This window comes from Lithobates pipiens, unplaced genomic scaffold, assembly GCF_037356315.1.
Source record: "Lithobates pipiens isolate NorthernLeopardFrog02 unplaced genomic scaffold, aLitPip1_a1.2 Scaffold_22, whole genome shotgun sequence".
Taxonomy (NCBI): Eukaryota; Metazoa; Chordata; class Amphibia; order Anura; family Ranidae; genus Lithobates; species Lithobates pipiens.
In genome coordinates, this window is record NW_027507784.1 from 135859125 (window position 1) to 135881114 (window position 21990).

At 42.1% G+C, this 21990-nt stretch overlaps 1 protein-coding gene across 2 annotated transcripts in view; it reads left to right on the forward strand.

Moving 5' to 3' along the window:
* Positions 1 to 7812: 7812 nt before the first annotated feature.
* The window catches only part of ERBB4 (erb-b2 receptor tyrosine kinase 4), a 1370666-nt gene continuing 1356488 nt past the window's right edge, over positions 7813 to 21990 (forward strand). Inside the window, exon 1 of one of the 2 annotated variants that reach the window (XM_077448341.1) lies at positions 7813 to 8123. In XM_077448341.1, the coding sequence (XP_077304467.1) occupies positions 8021 to 8123 (103 nt within the window). In that variant the 5' untranslated portion in view covers positions 7813 to 8020. The remainder of the gene's footprint in view (positions 8124 to 21990) is intronic. The other variant, XM_077448342.1, reaches the window with a different exon arrangement.

Sequence of the window (21990 nt, forward strand, 5' to 3'; positions counted from 1 at the left end):
TGAATTTTGGTCCAACGTTGCTTAAAATTCAGGAAGACCTTCTTACCTGGCACAAAGGCCCTTTCTCATGGTTTGGAAGGATAGCAATCCTCAAAATGAATATCCTTCCTCGGCTACTCTACCTCCTACAAACGGTCCCTATCCTTCTCCCCAAACTATTTTTCCGTACTTACAAGCATATGTGCAGACAATTTATCTGGGGATATCGTGCCCCGAGGCTAAGCTGGGCCAAACTGATTCTTCCCAAAAATGTTGGTGGCTTGGGTTTACCTGATATACATAACTATTATCACGCCAGTATGCTTACTAGAGTAGTTGACTGGCATGCACATCATCGCAATAAAGCATGGATACAACTAGAACAAGACATGACTCCAATTCCTCTGATAAATCTCCCATGGATAGCTAAATCAACAATCCCTACGACAATCCTGACTCACCCCTTTATAGGCCCAACTATACAAGCTCTACACCGTACAAGTTCCACTCTCTGCATTGACGGGCTAATAGGGCCTATGACACCTTTATCCTCAAACCCGGATTTTCCCCCCGGTATCTCAGAACGGGGACCACATCACCGGACATCGACTTATAGAACACACCAGTACATTGAACATGGGGCGATCTTATAATTTCCCCATATGGTTTCTAAATTCCCAGAACTCCATTTACCATTTTTTAAATATCTCCAAATTAGGCACTTCCTTACTTCACAACCATTAGCACTCTGGAATAGGGATCTCACCCATTTTGAAAACTTATGTAACAGCTCAGAACCCCAACAGCATTTGATCTCCACTATCACTACTATGCTTCACTCAGACACCAAGACACAGGATAGTATCAAACTGCTATGGAGTACTGAACTGCTAACTTCCATGACCACTGAAGACTGGCTGCGAACGTATGAACACACGCATAAGGGTACTTTAAACGTATCGGCACAAGAGAACCGATATAAGATCTACTCTAGATGGTATCGCACTCCTGAAAAAATACACAGACTATTTCCAGACGTTCCTCCGACTTGTTGGAGATGCGACTCTGATGTTGGCTCCTTTTTACATGTTTGGTGGGACTGTCCAGTACTTCAGCCGTTCTGGAAAGCAGTCCACGACAATATAGTGAAGATCACGACTTATACACCAGACTACTCTCCAGTCCAATATCTCCTTCACCACACGCAGATCCCACAGCGCAGCTATAAGAAGTCTCTTGCCCTACATATGATAAATGCCGCCACGCTATGCATCCCCAGACATTGGAAAACCGCCAAAGTTCCTACCTTGATTGAATGGTATCGACAAATCAACCATACTGAAGAAATGGAAAGACTTATACATCAGGCCCATGATACCCACTCCCGATTCACTCACACCTGGGCATGTTGGATACATTTCAAGCTCTCCCCTACTTATACCGATGCTCACTTTCCACCCTCTTCGTCATTCTAACTAGACAATGGGATACTTACATAATCTTGGTACTTTAGCCTTGGTTGCAAATCCTCCACCTTCCTCCCCACTCATTCCTCCTTATCCCCCCCCCCCCCCCCCCACGTTCTATAATAGGTTAGGCTCTAACTTTTGTTGTCCTTTAAATCTATCTTTCACAACAAAAATAGCTTGTTCAGATATAATATCTCCCATCGAGTCTCCTCACAAACTCCTCGGTTGTTCCACCGAGTGTTTTTCTCCCATCCACAGTTAGCTCCCGCATGGGGTGGATGCCATTACCGGAGACTTGGTGCATGTTTATAGGTTTGCATTTTTCACACCCTGGCCTGTACTGGGTTTAAGTCGTTAATGTTGCTTGGGGTACTCCTATCCACAACTCTTACACCCACTACTTTTATACTCTCGTCATCCAAGCAACGTGACAGAAAGTAGTGGGCCCCATGTAATACATTACCCCACTTATATTGCTCAGTTACTGTTTCTTTTCCTTTTTCGAAATATTATCTATTCAAGGTCTGCTCAATAACCGAATCTATACACCTCGGTATTACATTGACTATGCATCTGACTTGTATATCTCTGAGATACTATATTGCTGTATTATCTTTCTACATATGTATGCCTTGTTTGTTATATTTCAAAACTGCAATAAAATACTTTGAAAAAAAAAAAAAAAAGGAGTCTAAAAGCTGATCACTGAAAGCCTCCCTTCCAGCATTAATGGTTTGTCTCATAATGGGAACTGATACATATAGAAGTGACAGCAGAAAAAGACTGAGTAGTCCATGGAGTCTGCCCATTTTTATAATTTGTTAACTTTTTTGTCTGAGTATATATCTCTGTTTGTCCCAAGCATGTTTGAAGCCATTTAGGCTCCTTTCACACCTGAATGTAGAGCAGCTACATTTAATGCAGCTGAGGTTTTTTTTGTGTTTTTTAGTGGAGCATTTTTGGCAGTGGCGGCCCGTCCATAAGGGGCGCTGACCCCCAAATCTCTGTGCGCCGGCCTCTAATCTTCATGCTGGGCGCCAGACACATAGTGTTCTACGAGTTTTTATTTTTGTGAAGCACATGATTAGAGCTGGAGGCTCTAATTGGCTTTAAAAAGGTTGAGCTCGGGGCGCAGAGAACTGCGCACCGAGGCTGCCCACTTGTGACATTAGCGAATCAACATTCACTATTGTCTTCCAGCTTCTCCTCCTGGCCAATCAGGACAGGAAGGGGGTCCAAAGACCGGATTGTCTGGGAGGAGAAGCGAACGGATTGGTGGAGAGGAGAAGACGCCCTCGACCTGGATGGGGTAAGTGCGGGGCTGGCGGACTTGCGAGCAGAGCTGGCGAGTGAGTGGAGGGTGGGTGGGGGTTCATTGTTTACTGCCCCCCTCAAAAAAAATGGAGCACCAGCCGCCACTGGTTTTTGGAGCGACACCATTCATTTGAACGGGCCTCCCTTCATTCCAAAAACGCTCCAAAAGAAGCTCATGTACCAAATCTCGGCACAGAGCCAGGAGCATTTGACAGGTAAAGGCAGTGCTCTTAACAAAGGAAACTCCTGAGAAATCTGGAATAGAGTTTTCCCACTTGGAGCCCAGGCTTAAAGGATCTCCATCCACTGTAACAAGTATCCACATTAGGTACCGGCAACTCCAGAATCCCCAAAAATATATACAGTTTTTAATGCTACATTTTTTTTTATCAAGAAATAATGGCATTGAAATGCGTCCCACGTTTTTACGCGATTCTGGAATCGCAGGGCAGAATTGATTCAAATCAAATCTTGCAAGAAGATCTGAACAAATTAATGAGGTTTAATGTTGAAAAAAATTTAAATAATGCATTTGGTTGTCAAAAATATGAATGCAATTTACTCACAAGGGGGAGAACCTCTGGCTGAATCCTAGTAGATGACAGACTCAGCAATGGCAGGCAATGTCAAGCTGGCCAACAGAATATTGGCATGCTTTAAAAAGGGGTATAACTCCAGATATAAAATGATAATTCTCCCGCTGTACAAGACTCTGGTCCGGCCGCACCTGGAGTATGCCGTCCAGTTCTGGGCACCAGTTCTCAGGAGGGATGTACTAGAACTGGAGAGGGTCCAGAGAAGGGCAACAAAACGAATAAAGGGACTGGAGGATCTCAGCTGTGGGGAAAGACTGCAAGCATTGAACTTATTCTTTCTTGAGAGGAGACGCTTGAGAGGTGATTTGATTTCAATGTACAAATACCGTATGGTTGACTAGAGATGGGCCGGCACCCCCTGGTTTACTTTGCACCAGATCAGACCGAACAGGCAAAAAATTCTGCAGAACACAGGAACACCATTAAAGTCTATGGGACACTAACATGAATAATCAAAAGTAAGTAATTTTAAAGGCTTGCATGCAAGTTATTGTCATAAAAAGTGTTTGGGGACCTGAATCCTGCCGTAGGGGACATGTTTCAATGCAATTTTTTTTTTTTTTAAAGGGACATTTTTTCGGGAGCAGTAATTTTTTTTAATGCTTAAAGTGAAACAATAAAAATGAAATATTCCTTTAAATATTGTGCCGGGGGGATGTCTATAGTAAGCCTGTAAAGTGGCACAATTTTTCAGTGTTTAGAACAGTACCACAGCAAAATGAGATTTCTAAAGGAAAAATTGTCATTTAAAACTGATCGTGGCTGTAATGAATTGCCGGGTCTCAGAAATATAGAAGAAAATTAATTGAAAAAAAGAGCATGGGATACCCCGCAGTCCAATACCAGGCCCTTTGGGTCTGGTATGAATATTATGGGGAACCCCAAAGTAATTTTTTTTTTAAAAATTGCGTGGGGGTCCCCCTTAAATCCATACCAGGCCCTTCGGATCTGATATGGAAATTAAGGGGAACCCTGTGCCAAATTCTTTAAAAAAATGGCATAGGGGTCCCCCCAAAATCCAAACCAGACCCTTCGGGTCTGGTATGGATTTTAAGGGGAACCCTGCATCAGAATAAAAAAAAGGAGTAGGGGTCCTCCTCAAAATCCAGACCCTTATCCGAGCACGCAACCTGGCAGGCCGCAAGAAAAGAGGGGGGCTGGGAAACCGCCCCCCCGAACTGTACCAGGCCACATGCCCTCAACAGGGGGTGGGTGCTTTGGGGTAGCCCCCCAAAGCGCCTTCTACCCATGTTTATGGGGACAAGGGCATCATCCCGACAACCCTTGCCTGGTGGTTGTAGGGGTCTGTGGGCGGGGGGCTTACTGGATTCCGGCCTCCCCCCGTGTGAAATGGTAATGGGGTACAAATGTGCCCCTACCATTTCACAAAAAAGTGTCAAAATGTTAAAAAAAAACAAGGCACAGCTTGGGGACAAGTCTCACGATGTTCCCACTATGTTCCGCTGATGGACCGAAAAAGGAAAAGAAATAAATCCGCCACCGATCTGCCTCCATGAGAGGCTCCCGCTTCATCGCCTTGACAGTTCTATATAACTGAGGGCAGGGCCATCCGTTGATGTACCTGGGTGACCCCGCCCCCCATGACGCACAAGGACTTCCCCATGGCTTCCCCATTGTGTCAGAGGGGGTGAGGCCAACCGGTGACCTAAACGGGTGACCCCGCCCCCCTCCCCCTCTGACACCACGGGGAAGCCATGGGAAGTCCCATGTGTCAGAGGGGGAGGAGTCACCCAGGTACGTCACTGGATAGCCTCGCCCTCAGTTACATCAGAACTGTCAAAGACGATGAAGCGCCACGCGGCCGGAACCTTTAGTCGGAACATCGTGGGACATTTTTATTTTTTTAATAAAGGACTTGTCCCCAAGCTGTGTCTTTTTTTTAACACTTTTTTGGTGAAATGGTAGGGGTACATTTGTACCCCGTTACCATTTCACACAGGGAGAGGCCGGGATCTAGGGGTCCCCTTGTTAAAGGGGCTTCCAGGTTCCGATAAGCTCCCTGCCCACTGACCCCCACGACCACCGGGCAAGGGTGGTGGGGATGAGGTCCTTGTCCACATCCACGTGGGGACAAGGTGCTTTGGGGGGCTACCCTAAAGCACCCTCCACATGTTGAGGGCATGTGGCCTGGTTCGGTTCAGGGGGGGTGCTCTCTCCCCCCCCTTTTCCTGCGACCTGCTAGGTTGCGTGCTCGGATAAGGGTCTGGTATAGATTTGAGGGGGACCCCTACGCCATTTTTTAAAAATTTTGACGCGGGGGGGGATCCCACACTCTTTTTTTTCAATGAGTTTTATGTATATTGCCGAGACCCGACAATTCATTACCTCCGCGATCAGTTTTACGCGACAATTTTTTCTTTAGAAATGTAATTTTGCTGTGGTACTGTACTAAACAAGGGGAAAATGCGCCACTTTACAGGCATACTATAGACACCTTCCAGGCACAATATTTAAAGGAATATTTCATTTTTATTGTTTCACTTTAAGCATTAAAAAAATCCCTGCTCCTGAAAAAACGTCCGTTAAAAACTATTTTTGCATTTATACAGTACATGTCCCCTGGGGCAGGACTCCCCAAACACTTTGTATGACAATAACTTGCATATAAGCCTTTAAAATTAGCACTTTAGATTTTTCATGTTCGTGTCCCATAGACTTTAACGGTGTTCTGGCGGCTTTCAAACTTTTCCCCTGAACACCGCATATTGTTCGGTGTTCTCCAGAACATCTGAACAACCAAAGTTTGGCCCGAACTGTTTGCCCATCCTTACTAGTGACCCCACAATAGGGAGAAAACTTTTCCCTGCAAGGGAATTTAATAAGACACTCGGCCATTCACTAAAATTAGAAGAGAAGCAGTTTTTTTTAACAGAAAAGAAGAGAGGCAGTTTAACCCTAAACTGCGTAGAGGGTTCTTTACTGTAAGACCCCTTTCACACCGAGCCGCCACCGGCATCAGCGGTAAAGCGGCGCTATTTTTAGGTTTGAACCCCCGCTAGCGGCCGAAAAGGGGTTAAATACGCCTGAAAAAACACGGTATCGCGGTGCTGCCCCATTTATTTCATTGGGCAGCAGAGGTGGAGGAGACTGAGTTCACCGCTCCAAAGAAGCTGCTGGCAGGACTTTTTGTGACGCCCCGCCAGCGCACTGCTCCAGTGTGAAAGCCCTCGGGGTTTCACACTGGAGTGAATGGAGCTGTTTTTTTCAGGTGCTATACAGTCACTATTTTTAGTGCTGTATCGCCTGAAAATTGCTGACAGTGTGAAAGGGGTCTAAGAGCGGTAAGGATGTGGAATTCTCTTCCACAAGCAGTGGTTTCAGCGGGGAGCATCGATAATTTCAAAAAACTATTGGATGGGCTCCAAAAAGACCACAACATAAGGGATATACAATGTAATACTGACATATAATGTGTTGGACTTGATGGACTTGTGTCTTTTTTCAACCTCACCTACTATGTAACCTAGGAGTGAACGGAGCCTTATGTCGCGTACACACAACTGGACTTTTTGACAGCAAAGGTCCGACAGAACAAATCTGTCAGGCAATTTGATCGTGTGTGGGCTCCATCGGACCTTTGCTGTCCAAAAATCTTTAGAAATAGAACATGTTTCCAATTTTTCCCGCCGGATCCAGTTCCTATGGAAAAATCCATTCATCTGTATGCTAGTCCGACTGACGAAAACCGACGCTAGGGCAGCTATTGGCTACTGGCTATGAACTTCCTTATTCTAGTCCGGTCATACGTCATCACGGTCGAATCTGTCAGACTTTGGTGTGATTGTGTGTGGCCAAGTCCGTTCATTCAGAAAGCCCGTCAGAACTCCACCGAAAGTCCATCTGACCTAGTCTGCTGGAAAGTCCGGTCACGTGCATGTAGCCTTACTGTTGACTGTCTCGCTGCCTCTGCTGGAAGTTTATTCCAAGCAAGATACAATTTGCTGGAGAGCTTGTGCTTTTGAAAAACAACAGACCTGCTGTCTAGATCATCAGGCGAAAATACAAGACAGAAAAGCTAAAAAAGAAAACGAATTGAGCCATCACATCTAAGAATTAGTAAACTGCAGTGTAATAAATGTTTGTTTTCTGGGTTTAATGCTGCCTTGAGGTTAGGTACCCCCAGTGATCGATGTTGGCTCTATGATGATGATTTCACTCCATCGGACAGCATAGAACGATTTTCCTAGGAGTCAGGTTTGCTGTATGATGTCGATGATCGTGCTTGCCCTTCCTATACCCGGGCAGAGATGATTTCCAGCGCTCCCTCCCCGGACCGGCGCTGTCCCGTCTACAACAGGCACGACTGACAGGTGCAACCTGCATGAGGATTTCAAGTTCAGTGGGAGCGTCTTGGCCAATCAGCTGGCGCTCTCCACGGTGAGGGGGCGGGTCCGGGTCCGGGGTGGGCGGGCCATGTGTGGCAGCTCTCCGCTGCCCGTACGGCTTCCCATATGATTGTATGGCAGCAGGCAGCCAGCAGTGTGCAGAGCCCGGACACACACACACAGATCGCCGGGATCCAGGGATCGGGAGAGGGAAGGAGGACACAAGTTCCCTGTGAGCGGGGAAGCCGACTACCAGCCTGACATTTGGGAGGGAGGAATATGCCCCTGGGACATGTAATTGTGGAGAGGATCTGACATGACCTGCAGCATGTGTGGAGCTAGTGGGAGGACTGTCTACCTCGGATGGATGGGCGCCCTGTGGGTACTGGGCACACTTCAAGCAGTTTGCAGCCAATCAGGTAAGTGGCAGAGATGTGCCCGAGCTGTGTGTGTATGATTCCCTCCAGGATCCCTACTCATCCCTCCTCTGATCCGCACTCTTCCCACGTGTCCTACCAGTGGGGGAACTTTTAGATACATTGTCACCAAAGATGATGACCCCCATGGGTGATGCCAAGCCTGAGTCTTCCTCTGATCTCAGGCTGTGCCATCAGAACCCAACTCTAGTCACTACAAACATCCCCCCCCCTCTCCTGTCTAGGTGACCCCCCCCCCCCCCCCCCCATAGATGTTTCACACTGTCCCTGCACCCCTGTCACTGAGAGGGTTAATGGATTCCAGGGAGGAAGGGGTTAGCTGTGTGTGCAGACTATTGCACTCACTATCCTGATTTGTCCAGATGAGCTGACAGTATACTCAACCAGTTCTGCTTAGAGCTGTATGTACAGTCATGTCCAGCCTGCGCTGGCTGCCAACACTTTAGCTGTCCTCATTCAGCCATCAGCAGAGGGTGCATGCCCAGAGTACCTTCATCTCAGTGCAAGGAGGGACTGCTATCATCATAATTGATGACTCTTGGACAGTCCTGGGAAGTACATGCAGATGATGGTCCCCAACAATAGCTTTACCAAACTCCAATAGCAGAGCCTGGCACATCTACCACCAAAGTAGAAAAATAATGACAAGGTGGCTAAGCCCACAGCTCCCTATTTATAAAAAAAATATATATACTTTTGGAATGACAGCCATGGCAGATGATGGGTGGGGACATTGGTAACTGCCACCATACTACATGAGTCTTGGACATTCCTTGGAAATACATGCAGAAGATGGTCCTTAACATTGGAAATACAAACTCCTATAGCAGATCCTGGCACATCTACCACCCAAGCAGAAAAATAATCCAAATTGGGTAATCACTCAGCTCCCTACAGTCTGGGAATGACAACCATGTAGAGTAAGCTCAGCTGATGAATGGGGGCATAAGAAGGGACTACTGACACCATAATAGATGTGTCTTGGATAGTCCTGGGAAATACATGCTGAAGATGCTCCTTAACATTGGGCATACAAACTCTATAGCAGATCCTGACACATCTACCAGCCAAGCAGCAAAATCATTCAAAGTGGTTAATCCCACAGCTTCCTATTTATATAAAAAAAACTGTATTCCCTGTATTATACAGTCTGGAAATGACAACCTTATAGAGTAAGCTCCGTTGGTGAATGGAGGCATAAGATGGGACTACTGATACCATACTAGATGTTTTTTGAACAGACCTGGGAAATACATGCTGGAGGTGGTCCCTAATGTTGGACATACAAACTTCTATAGCAGATCCTGGCACATCTACCCAAGCAGTAAAATAATCCAAAAGTGGTAATCCTACAGCTCCCTATTCCAATAAAATCTGTATCCCCTGTATTATACAGTCTGGGAATGACAGCCATGTAGAGTAAGCTCCACTGATGAATAGGGGCATAGGAAAGGACTGCTGACACCATTCTTGACGTGTCTTGGACAATCCTGGGAAATAGATGCTGGAGGTGGTCCCTAACATTGGACATACAAACTCCTATGGCAGATCCTGGCACATCGACCACCCAAATAGAAAATCACAAAGTGGCTAAGCCCACAGCTCCTTATTCCTATAAACATGTCATGTTTTATGGACTTTATAATGACAGCCATAGGGAGTGAGCTCTGCTGATGAACAGGGACATAGAAAGGGATTGCTGACACCATACTAGATGTGTCTTGGACACTCCTGGGAAATATATGCTGGAGATGCTCCCTAACATTGGATATACAAACTCCTATAACATAGTCTGGCAATCTACCACCCAAGTAGCAAAATAATCACAAAGAGGTTAACCCCACAGCTCCTTATTTCTATAAAATGTGAATGACAGCCGTGGAGAATGAGCTCTGCTTTGAATGGGGACATAGGAAGAGACTTCTAACACCATACTAGATGAGTCTTGGCCAGTCCTGGGGGAATACATGTGTATCTGTTGCTGGACTATTGTCATCATGAGAGATGGTTCCCAACAGAAGGCATGAATCCAAACACACGTAGCTCCTGGCACGTCTACCACCCAAATAGTGACACCATCCCTAGGTTAATTCCGCAGCACCCTTTTATATAAATTCCCAAATTCCATTAAACAAGCTGCATTGTATACTGTTGGAATGACAGCGCCAGGAATGAGGGTAGGGGGGCATGTTTCCCAATGAGCCAAGTTTTGGAAGAAAATCCTTGATAAGCCCTTAGTGTTGTGCTGTGTGTTGTGAGTAGATCTATTCCTGTGCAGGTGGGTTATCAGAGGGTGATGACAGGCAGTGCTGTGCTATGGACTGCTATTCATTCCTCTTCCTTGTCTCAGTGTGTGCATATCATTTTCTCCACTTCTGGTCATGCCTGTTTGACTGGCTCACGAGAGTTCTCACTTGTGTCTGTGATCATGCAGGCACGGAGGAGTGTAGAGGTTCTATCTTCCTATATATAGGATGATTGTAGGCAAAAAAGCTAAAATGTTCTTGTTTTCCAATAAATTGATTTCATTGCTTATGATCTGTTGTTTATTACGCTTAATCCAATGGTGGCCATACACGTAATGATCTGATGGAACAATTCGTTATAGGACCAAATAATATGAGCAGATCTATAAATTCTTAAAAAAGACACATACTGTGCCATTGATTGATTTCAAGCAAAACCAATTGATTTAATCAAAATTATTCTGATCGGTCTGGGCGAAAAATCTAAAAGCAAGGAATAGACAATTCTATATAATCATTCAGTGTATGGTGCATGGAACAATATTTTTGATCTGATTGTATTTCCGTTTGGACAGAAAAAATGTATCAATCTGATCGTATTTCTGATCGGACAGAAAAGCTATTAATAATATAACAGTGTATGGCCTCCATAAGCAGAGTTGTAATTGTATGAGCCCTTGCTTGCACAGAAAAATGCTTACATAAATAAGCAAATGTTTATATAATATTTTAACAGCTCTAAATCCATTATGTTTATTTTTAGTAATAACATCCCATTCAGCGATGATTTAGTAAATCTGTTCCTTCTTTAGCCGTCCCATCTGACTTCTAAAGTGCTCTGCAATTTACTACGCAGCGATGTGTAGTTTACATTAAATATGCAATTATTAGACTGTTGTGCTTGCAGTGGGAAATCTAGATGTATATAGATGTATTGTTTTTATTATAAAATCCATAATGCAGATGAGGTATCCTGTAAATTATTATCATGCAATAAATTTTATTTATGCATTGTTGTTACACATCACCATATGGAATGCCCATGTATTGTTATGGACTGGAGTTAAACAGTGCGCCTTTAAAAAAAAAAACAATGTGGAAGAGTTCAGCAAGGTGCAGGTGTATTAGTCGTCCAGCTCCTTCCTTCATTCTGCAGCCAAGTTACACACTTCTTGCCAACAACCCAAATCCAACTGCCATTGGCCTCCTTCCCTTCTACCTCCTCTGTTTATTTGCACAGGGGCTGGCCAGATAAGTCTTACTAGTTTATTTTGCTTTAATGAGATGTGTCATGTGTACACACACAGCATTATAGACGCCATGCTTTTTTGCATGGCTTTTGGTCTGCAGATCACTGCTTAAATCTGCTACCCGGAGCCTTTTTACTACAAGTGTTCTGCTTGATCCATATAGGCGATCTGTAGTTGCTTCTTTTCTATCAACATTTTTTACTTTTTCATTTCTTGGCGAATGGAAGGAAGGGCCATCCATTGCATTGGCAGAGTCTGCAGCCTATTCCAAGAGGTTGACTATAGGACCTTGTATGACTCTACCATTTAGAGCTGAAAATTTACATAGCCAACATGGTGCCTTTGCTCTTATTTGGCCTTTTAACTCTTTAATCCCCAGAGCCAGTCCTGCAGGACATCATGGGTTTAACGTTGTACAGCCTGGGTCTCCATTCAGACTGCAGCTTATGACCTCGGAGGTCTATCATTGTGCTGCAGGAAAGAACGCTGCCTCTTGACACATGACCTTAGAGTTTCTTCATTTGTAATCTCAAGAGCCCTTTCTTTTGTGAGCCCTTTTTTTTTTTAGCCTTGTTTAAGGCCATGGCGTTGAATGAGATTTCCCAGGCTGCATAGCCAATATAGAACATATCCTTAGCAGCTATATCTACATGAAACCCATTTCTCCAAGTAAATCCTACTTTGTATCTATAAATCTGACTCATAATTATGATGCATGGCAAACGCTGACATCTTTTCGTTGCTGGCAAAGTTGATCCATTGTGAAATAATGCCAATTCTCCTGAAATAATTTTGTTTCTTGGATGAAAACTACGAGCTTGACACTTCTAGAAGCCGATCAATCTTTCAAGCAAGAGTATAAATATGTTCTACAGTATGTGCTTCTACTAATACTCTCTTATCATTCTTTGTTTTGCAAATATTGTGTACGATTAGTCACTGGCACAGCTTGCAGGAGAGCTAAAGACTCCAAAACGGGTTGGATGTTTCAGCCAGATTCCCCATCTGGAACCGCTAGCCGCGCCTGAAGCGTTAAGGCAAAGTGCTCAGCAGCTAAGGGGTTAACGCATGTAATTAAGTCAGAAAGCAAAATATATTCTTGTTGACTCTCTGACAGTTGAATCCTGACATGTCTGTGCGGCTGACAGGAATATCTATGAGGACTGCCCTGTGGAGATGTGTTTGTTCTTTTAGGTTTGCCAAGGAATTTCTGTTTGGTCTTTTATGGAATATGCTCTTTATTTTGTACTTACAGATAATGCAAGCTTGTTTTTTTTATTTTTTTATTTGTTTTCCTTTACAGTTGTTTGATCAACTTTATTCATGCCCACTGTTTGGGACCATAATTTTTTATGATCTTATGCAATATTTATATACCCAAGTAAAGGGAATATCTAACATAGGTAGTCTGCTTTTCCATCATCTGTCACAACACTGAAGATGAAGCATTGAAATGATCAGTATAATAAGGGGTCATCAATGGCATGCATATTGCCTCCTTGCTTACGTTCTTTGAATACCAGATCTTTTGATATATAGCTTCACTTATTTTTTATTCTTTAGCTAGGGTGGATTATCATTACATGCAAAATAAAGGAACTATGCCATACATATTTATTTAAATTAAGATCTATCTATCTATCTATCTATCTATCTATCTATCTATCTATCTATCTATCTATCTATCTATCGTGTGTATATCAGACATGTACTATAGGTGCCTATATTACCTTTCAAGGAAAGGATTATCTATCAAGGAAAGGCTAGTCTGCCTATCTATTTACAGTATCTGCGTATTCATATAAGCATATATTTGGGTGTATGCATTCTGTATGATGCTTTTTTATTAAGAATTATATTAAACAAAAAAAGTGTTATTTATTTTGAGTGGCATCCCTCTAACTTTGTTCAATAATATTCTAAAAAAAAATAATAAAATGGCCTTTGATTTTGCATTTTTTATGTTTTTGTTGTTTTGTATTATCTTTCACCGCCACTAAAGAAAACTGGAAATTTCACTGCTGAAAACAAACTGAGATTTGACGTTGTTTCATTATGGTCAGGTGACAGGTAACACAAGCAGCGAAGAATACACTTTTGTCATCATGTAAGACAGGGTTTTGTAGCTGTTATTGTGCAGCAAGAAGGAACACATAATTCTTCATACTTGGGAGGCTGCTTCAGAGCTGTCTCCTTTCTAGAAACAAACAGCAAAGGAAATATTTAGAATGGGCATAAAAGAAAAAGAGGCATTGTATTGTCTACACCTGAAATGGGTCTTATTCATTAAACGTGTACATTTCTATTTGATTGTTACACAGATAGCATTTTAAAATGAAACACAAATACATTTTGAGTCAGAAAATTATATTTCCTTTTTATTTCTAGGATTTCAAAAAGGTCTTTTTTTTAACGACAAAATTGGTTGACACTTGTGCTAAGGAAAAAAAAACAAAAACAAAAAAAAATGTGAATGGGGTTGTCAATTATTTGGGGAAAATTCATAGGATGTTAATTAAAAATGAAATCGCTACCCTGGTCATTTGCTTTTAGATTTTGATTTTAACACTTTATTAACTGGAGAGGAAGGAATTGAAGTGGCCATTTGTTTTGTTTGGGTATTGCCCTGGCTTGCAGAATGTCTGCCCCCTCCCTTCCAGTTAGCAGACTGCTATAAAGAGTTTGTTTTGGTCCAAATGAGAAATTAAGTGCAGATAAGCAAACCATGCTGCCAGAGGGCGACAAGATGTTGAGTGAATTGCTTTTAGATGAAACAAATTAAGGAACGAGGGAAGACAATCTGCTTCTTGCATTAATAGACACGCTCAGTGTTCAGAGGGGAGGTGAAACATTTTTTGCGCTGCATTTTTTTTTTTTTGTAAGAGGATGGTATCCCCCCCCCCCCCTTATCCCCTCAAACACACACCTCTTATAGCGGAAAAGAAACCAGCAATTAGGGTAGCATTCCTAATTGAGGTATTTCTACGGGGTTCTGTTAAGTTGAATACTCTTTGATGTTGCTAACCAGTATGCATCGCTTATCCTACTAGCCCACCTGGCAGAAAAAGGAGTGTCTTTTAGGTTATTTTGTATCAGCATGACTGCCTTTGGTCCTATTTCAGCCTGCACTAATGAAAGGAGATGCATCTGTCTTGACGGGAGATCTTTAATCCCTGAGATTATAAAAATTGTCTATAGAAGCAATAACTAGTGTAGTTGTCAGCAGGGGGCAATTGTTCTTATATTAATCACATGAGATTAGTTTTGCAGAAGTAGTACAAAATAGAGAAGAAAATCGTAGTGCAAGCTCATGAATTTGAAATTAATTGTTTAGCCTATTTGAGGCGATTAAAAGCAGAAAGTGTACGTGACATGATACCATTTCACTATTATGCAACTGTAGTCTTGATCAGAGTTGTAAAGAAATGTTGAAAAATCTCATATGATAAAAAAAAAAAAAAGCTTGCTCCTGGGAGATTTTGGTTGCGTGATCAGGCAGTAAAAATTTGGGCCTTCACCGCCTTTACATGTAGTTAGTTTTTGATTTTTTTTCAAAAAGATTTTTAATATAAAACAATATGTTGTGTTTTATGTGTTTATAACATTGTATCCGTTTTTGTTAAATAATTATGTGTGGTGTGTTTTACCTGCTGCTGAAATGTTTGAAATGAAATGAAACTTTATTACGAGGAGCATGCAATTCGTCCATTTGGGAGTTTCCAGGTATTCTCAGTTATGATGAAAGCACTAATGAGCAGTTCATAGCTTTCTACTGGGAGGTCTTCAATCTGCAAGCTAAGTTGTAATGAGAAAGAACTACATAGTGGCTGGACTGCCAGTCAACTTATGCCAAGAAAAGTAGGCCTTCAAAAAAATGATTTTCCTATTTATTATAGCTACAGTTTATGTGTTCAGGTATAATTGGTGATTGCTTAAAGTATAACTAAACCCTTCAGAAAATGTATGTATGGTTAATACACTGTAGGTTAAAGTGGATTGGTGTTTTTTTTTTTTTTACTATTTAGTAAACTTACCTTTTCTTCCTTTGACCACATAGTGCACCAGTGTCTTAGATATGAGTGCCTATTTCATGTTAATGATGTAACTGCCTCACTGTAAAAAATTGCAGCCAATGCATGCACCAGAAACTACTGCCAATGAGAGCCAGTGGGGTTGGGAAGTATTGAAGCAGTACATGTATTCATTCAGCAGGTCGTGCTGCAATCAGTAGGTGCTTTTATCTCAGGCTGCATTCACAGCCACATGTAGCGCAAAATCGTGTTCCCGCTAATGGTTTATTTTGCGTATTTTTCACACGTTACCACTAGAGGTCGATCGATATGGGGTTTTTCTCTCGCCGATGCCGATACCGGTATTTAGAAATCGCCCGTGCTGGTGGCCGATATATGATGCCGATTTTTTTGGGCCGATATGTTTTTTTTCCCCCTTCATCTCAAAAATTCTAAGCCCCTGTACACACGGTCGGAGATTCTGCCAACCAAATCCGTCGGATTTTGTCCGTCAGATTTAGTCTGACGGATTGTGTCCGAAACTGTTGCATACACACAGTCTAAGTTGTCGAAAAATCCGATCTTTCAGAACGTGATAACGTAATTTCGTTACGATGGGACTAGATTCAGGCTAGTAGCCAATAGCTTTGATATAGGAATTTGATCTGAGCATGCGTGGCACTTGATCCAATCAAAATTCTCTACACATGATCGAATTACGTCCGACCAGCCCAGTTGGTCAGGAAATATTTCCAACATGTTGGAAAATTGGGTCGGACGGAGATTCGGACGGAATCAGTCCGATGCATACCACACACAGTCGGATTATCTGATGACACGGTCCGATAAGACGCATTCCGACGGATTCTCCGACCGTGTGTACGCGGCTTAACAGTTAGACACCTTTCACACTGGGGCGTTTTTCAGGCATTTTTGGGCTAAAAATAGCACCTGTAAAGTGCCTGCAAAACAGCTCCCCTGCAGTCTGTGTGGAAGCCCAAGTGCTTTCACACTGAGGAGATGCGCTGGCAGGACGTTAAAAAAAAATCCTGCAAGCAGCATCTTTGGAGTGGTGTATACCGCTCCTCCACCACTCCTGCCCATTGAAAAGAATGGGCACCGCTTCATGGGCACATTTAACCCCTTCCTTGGCCGCTAGCTGGATTATAAGTGCCCCGCTAGCAGCCAAATAGTGCCGCTAAAATGATGGTAAAGCGCCGCTAAAACTGGCAGCGTTTTACCGCCAACGCCTGCCCGCTCCAGTGTGAAAGCAGCCTTAAGTGATACAGAAAATTTCTTACATTTAAACATTTATTAAACAAAACAAACATCCAATCAGTTCACTTGTATGTATAATTTAGATAAAAAAAAAAAATATATATATATATATATATATATATTAAATACACAAATACAGGTAATCAAAACTTTTGGATGAAAAAAAATGGGCTAACTTTACTGTTTTATTTTTATTTGTTTAAAATCAGTGTATTTTTTCCAAAACAATTGCGTTTGAAAGACCGCTGCGCAAATACCGCGTGACATAAAATATTGCAACAACCGCTATTTTATTCCCTAAGATCTCTGCTAAAAAAAATATATAAGTTTTGGGTGTTCTAAGTGATTTTCTAGCAGAAAATACAGGATTTTTATTTGTAAGCATTAAGTGTCAGAAAAGATTTAGTCTTTAAATGGTTAAACTGAGAACTTCTACACACGGAGTTGAATTCATTCAGAAGTGTAAACATTGTATCTCTTTGCTCTTTTCTTGGCAGACTGCCCAGAGAGGAAACAAGTCGCTTCACTGATGTCTTCAGGCAACTTGCATTGACTTCTACTAGTGAAGTCATTTGCAAGTCGCGCTAAAGATATCATTGGCCTTTTTTAACAGCACAATCGGCCGATGCCGATTAATTAAAAAATGCCAAATATCGGCTGATATATCGTTCGACCTCTAGTTACCACACATGGTGTATAGGGCAACCCATTCAGTTGAATGGGCTGCCCTACACACAAAACATGCCAGAGAAAAGCTCCTGTACTTTTTTTGGGAGTGGCAAAATGCGCATTTACTGCCCAGTTTGCTGTACGATTGGAAGCACAGACTTGTGAATGGCGGCTCAGGGAGCATTGTCTCCCTAAAACAGGAAGCTGAGCTAGGATCACTAACTTAAAAATACCAAAAATGTAGGGAAAAGAACTGCAATGTAAATAGTAGGTGGGAGGGGGGGGGGGGGGGGGTAAGCTATTATTTTAAGATATTTAAATGTTAGATACATTTAAGCTTTCAAAGTCCACAGCTATCAATTTCCAGCAAAAACAGTATTAATTGCCTTATTTATACCACAAAAGGGACCTATTACAGTAAAAATGTTTTACATTTAAAAGTAAATTTATAAAATATTTACTATTAATGTAAGCAAGTGTCAAGGTGTTAGAATCTCTTTCCTGCAAATATAAAATCAGCTATATTTAATTATTATCCCACTGAGAATGACATTGGATTTATCGCTAAAACACTTTAATTTTTGGCTCAGCATTCAACAACTTTACCCTGAGGATCGAAATGTTGGCTTTCTACAGAATAGAAGAGAAGCTGAAAAAACTGAAAGCTACCAAGCTTTCCAATTGATTAACAATACAGCATGGTTTCTGCTTTGTGTATAGTTTTGTTATCAGAGAAATTCAGGCCTTTTTATTAGGTACTCTTGTCTAAGAAGCCTGACCAGATAGTTGCTATGTGTTTTATTAATATAATACAAGAGAATAAATACCTACTACTATGAGCTTTTTAAAAAATAATGACTATGACATAATGATTTATTATGACTAATAACCTCAATAACATTTCATGAAAGCTAACAAAATTAGAGCCAATGTGTGGCCACTTATCATAGCTAAGCATAGCACAGCTTGGTTCCCACTGACTGTAATAGGAAGGTGGCAGCAGGCTACAGATAATTTTGGGGCTCCTGCTTAAGGTCAGTTTAAATACACATTAGCCACCCAGGCTTCAGAGACTAAGCCTACATTTTTATTATTTCTATTGTTGTCCTGTCTGAGCTGTGAAGATGTTGCTTGATCACTCAATCCATTAAGGCTATATTGAATAGTTTTTGTGAACTAAATAAAAAAATCTTTCTTCAAATGTTGACTTGTTTATTGTGATAGTCTTTATTCTGGCTGATTATTAAAGATGATCACAAACAGGCAGATATGCATATATTGTGGTGAAATTTGCTCATTATATTATAATCATTATCATTTTTGAGCACCCAACCAATTAAAAGTAGACTAAAGGAATTATTAACTTTTCTTTTGGTTATAATTTATGCATTGACCCATAAAACTGGAAAGCAACTAGCTTTTATGAATGGAATATGTGCCCATTTCTTGTGTTTAGTGGTCCCATATCTGGCCTGTCACTCCAGCACTAAGCCATCCTCTATCTTGTTTTTTCATTAGCCCAAAGTGCAAAACACAGGCCGTTGGTTGGGAAATAATGTGTACTTTGTCAATCAGAGAGCAGGTTAAAAGAGGTATACGGAAAAGAACAGTGAGGGAAAAGTGATGCTCCCCTGGTGCAAATGGTCAGGTATGTAACCAGTAGACATGAGGTACGATCAGCAGACATAAGTCCTACATATAGGAACCATTACTTGAAACAGCAACAGTCATATGACACAGGGATCACATTTAGACATATGAATAAATACCAAACAGTACTCAACACCAAGGACTGCCCATATATATATATATATATATATATATATATATATATATATATATATATATGAACAAATGCGAAAACCCAAAGGCTGACCACTTAGGCCGCGTACACACGCACGGACTGTTCGCCCAACTTTGTCCGTCCAACAGTTTCGGCAAACAGTCCGCTCAAACTTAGCATGGACGGACATGGCCACACACGACGGACGAACAGTTTGCTGAAACCGTGCGCGATGACGTGAACGGCACGTACGACGGGACGAAAAATACGACGTCCTATACACTGCATTATAGCTTTCGGCGTGAAAATCCTTTCTGAGCATGCGCACAACTTTGTTTGACGAACAAGCCTACACACGAGCGGACTGTTCGCTGAAACAAGGTTTCAGCGGACAGTTTTACGGAATTTCCGAAAAACCTTGTCCGTCCAACTGTCCGCTGAAACTGTCCGCTGAAAGCCCACACACGAGCGGACTGTCCGCCCAAACACTGTTCAGCGGACAAAGTTGGACGAACAGTCCGCCCGTGTGTACGCGGCCTTACAGTTTCAGAAAATGTGTTTTTTTTTTTTTAAGATCTCAACTTTAGAAACCATGGAAACGTTTTGCTTAGATCAGAATTCTTCTTTAAGTTTTCATAGACATTAAATGATTGTTGAAGGTGCCCGCCAAAGGATTTTTTTCAATTAATTCCAGCAGCAGGAGAGTGGCTAGACATCTCTGTCTGTGATTTCAAGTTAGACTTTTTATTTTATTTTGATTTCAACTTGTTACTTATGTATATGCATTAAGTACGTTTTTTTTTTTTATTATAAGATGTTCAGACAAATTTGAAGTGATTTAAGCATTCGAATGTCTTGGTACTTAGGTATGACTAATGGATGATTCCTTAATTCAAAACACACACAGAAAAAGCCTTATGCCTGGTGCATTAAATTTTCTGCACGAATGTTAAATCTAGCAGTTTAATCAGCTAATTACCAAGACCTCCCAACATGCTTACCTGCTTCTTCAGAAACTTTAGTTATCACACTCAGTTAACAATTCAGGATAGGCACCTTTTCTCCTTATTTTTTCCTGTGTGGTTGCCTGTGCAAGCAAATCCCCAACCTTTACATGTATTTCAAACTGAGAATTCAGTGCATTGATCTGAGAAGTAGAAGATCCGTCTTCTCTGTCTCCCAAGGCCAAATCTCCCCTCAGCAGAATCTGTAATACCTTTAGGCTTTTTGCTTATACCCCTCAGTGATTAAAGGGATGACATTTTTATATATTTCTGGCAGGAGGTGCTGAATTAGGCAAAACTATTGGTTTGCAATTGTCAGGAGATTTTTAGATAGCTACAAATTGTAGCAATACAGGGTGGTTATGCAGGTGTGTTTGCTATACATAGACTCTTTTTTTTTGTAGGTCTTCTTCTACCAATATATGTTACATGTTCATTTTTTTATCAGTAACTAATGTATGCAATTAATGTATCCAATGTATGCAATTACAATTCATCTGTCTAGATGGATGCATTTTTATTGTATACATTGTATGTATGGTCCTAAGGAATTGTACCACACTAATAGGACATCTACTTTTGCAGTTACCTGTGTAGCATGTTGTGTGAGCATTTTTTTTTAAATGTCCCAAGAGCATCGGGTAGGTGACCAGAACCATTCCAGTATGTGCATATTCCCCGACTATTTAGTTAGCAATGATTCCTAACCAGGGTTATCTATACCCCTTGAAGGTATGAAAAGCAAATAAAAAACAGCTGTTAGATCAGATTACTAACTGTCACCATTATCAATACGATTGAGGTGGTGCAGATGCTAACCATCAGATCACTCAACACAGTGTGTTCCCACTTCCCAATGTTGCAAGTTGATATGTTGGTGTGGTCACCTTCTCCTGTTTCTTCCTATAGGCATGTTGACTCCAAACTGCATCCCGGGCCCTTATCTGGCTCTTGGGGGACTATTTCATTCACTAACACCAACAATGGGGCATAATTCCTGTCGCTGACACTGACATGGGGGCATTATTCCTCCCACTGAAACCAATGATGGGGTACTATCCCTCCCACTGACACCAATGATGGGGTACTATCCCTCTCACTGACACCAAGGATGGGGTACTATCCATCCCACTGACACCAACAATGGGGTACTATCCCTCCCACTGACACCAAGGATGGGGTACTATCCCTCCCACTGACACCAATGATGAGGTACTATCCCTCCCACTGACACCAACAATGGGGTACTAACCCTCCAACTGACACCAGTGATGGGGTACTATCCCTCCCACTGACTCCAATGATGGGGAACTATCTCTCCCACTGACACCAATGATGGGGCACTATTTCTCCAGCTGACACCAACGATGGAGTATTGTTTACTCCCACTGGACGCCAGGACATTTTCTACTCCCCCTGGCCACAGTCTGGACCCCCTAAAGTCTAGCTGGCTCTTTGTTTAGAAAGTTTGGCAACCCCTACAACAGGCTATCAAATGTCATGAGTGGTCTCACTGGCCAATAGGAGGAGGTAGGTCTGGGAAGTTGTGGTCAATATTTACACAATAAAGTGGGGATACCTGGGCATTCTGAAGATAATCAAAGAATGC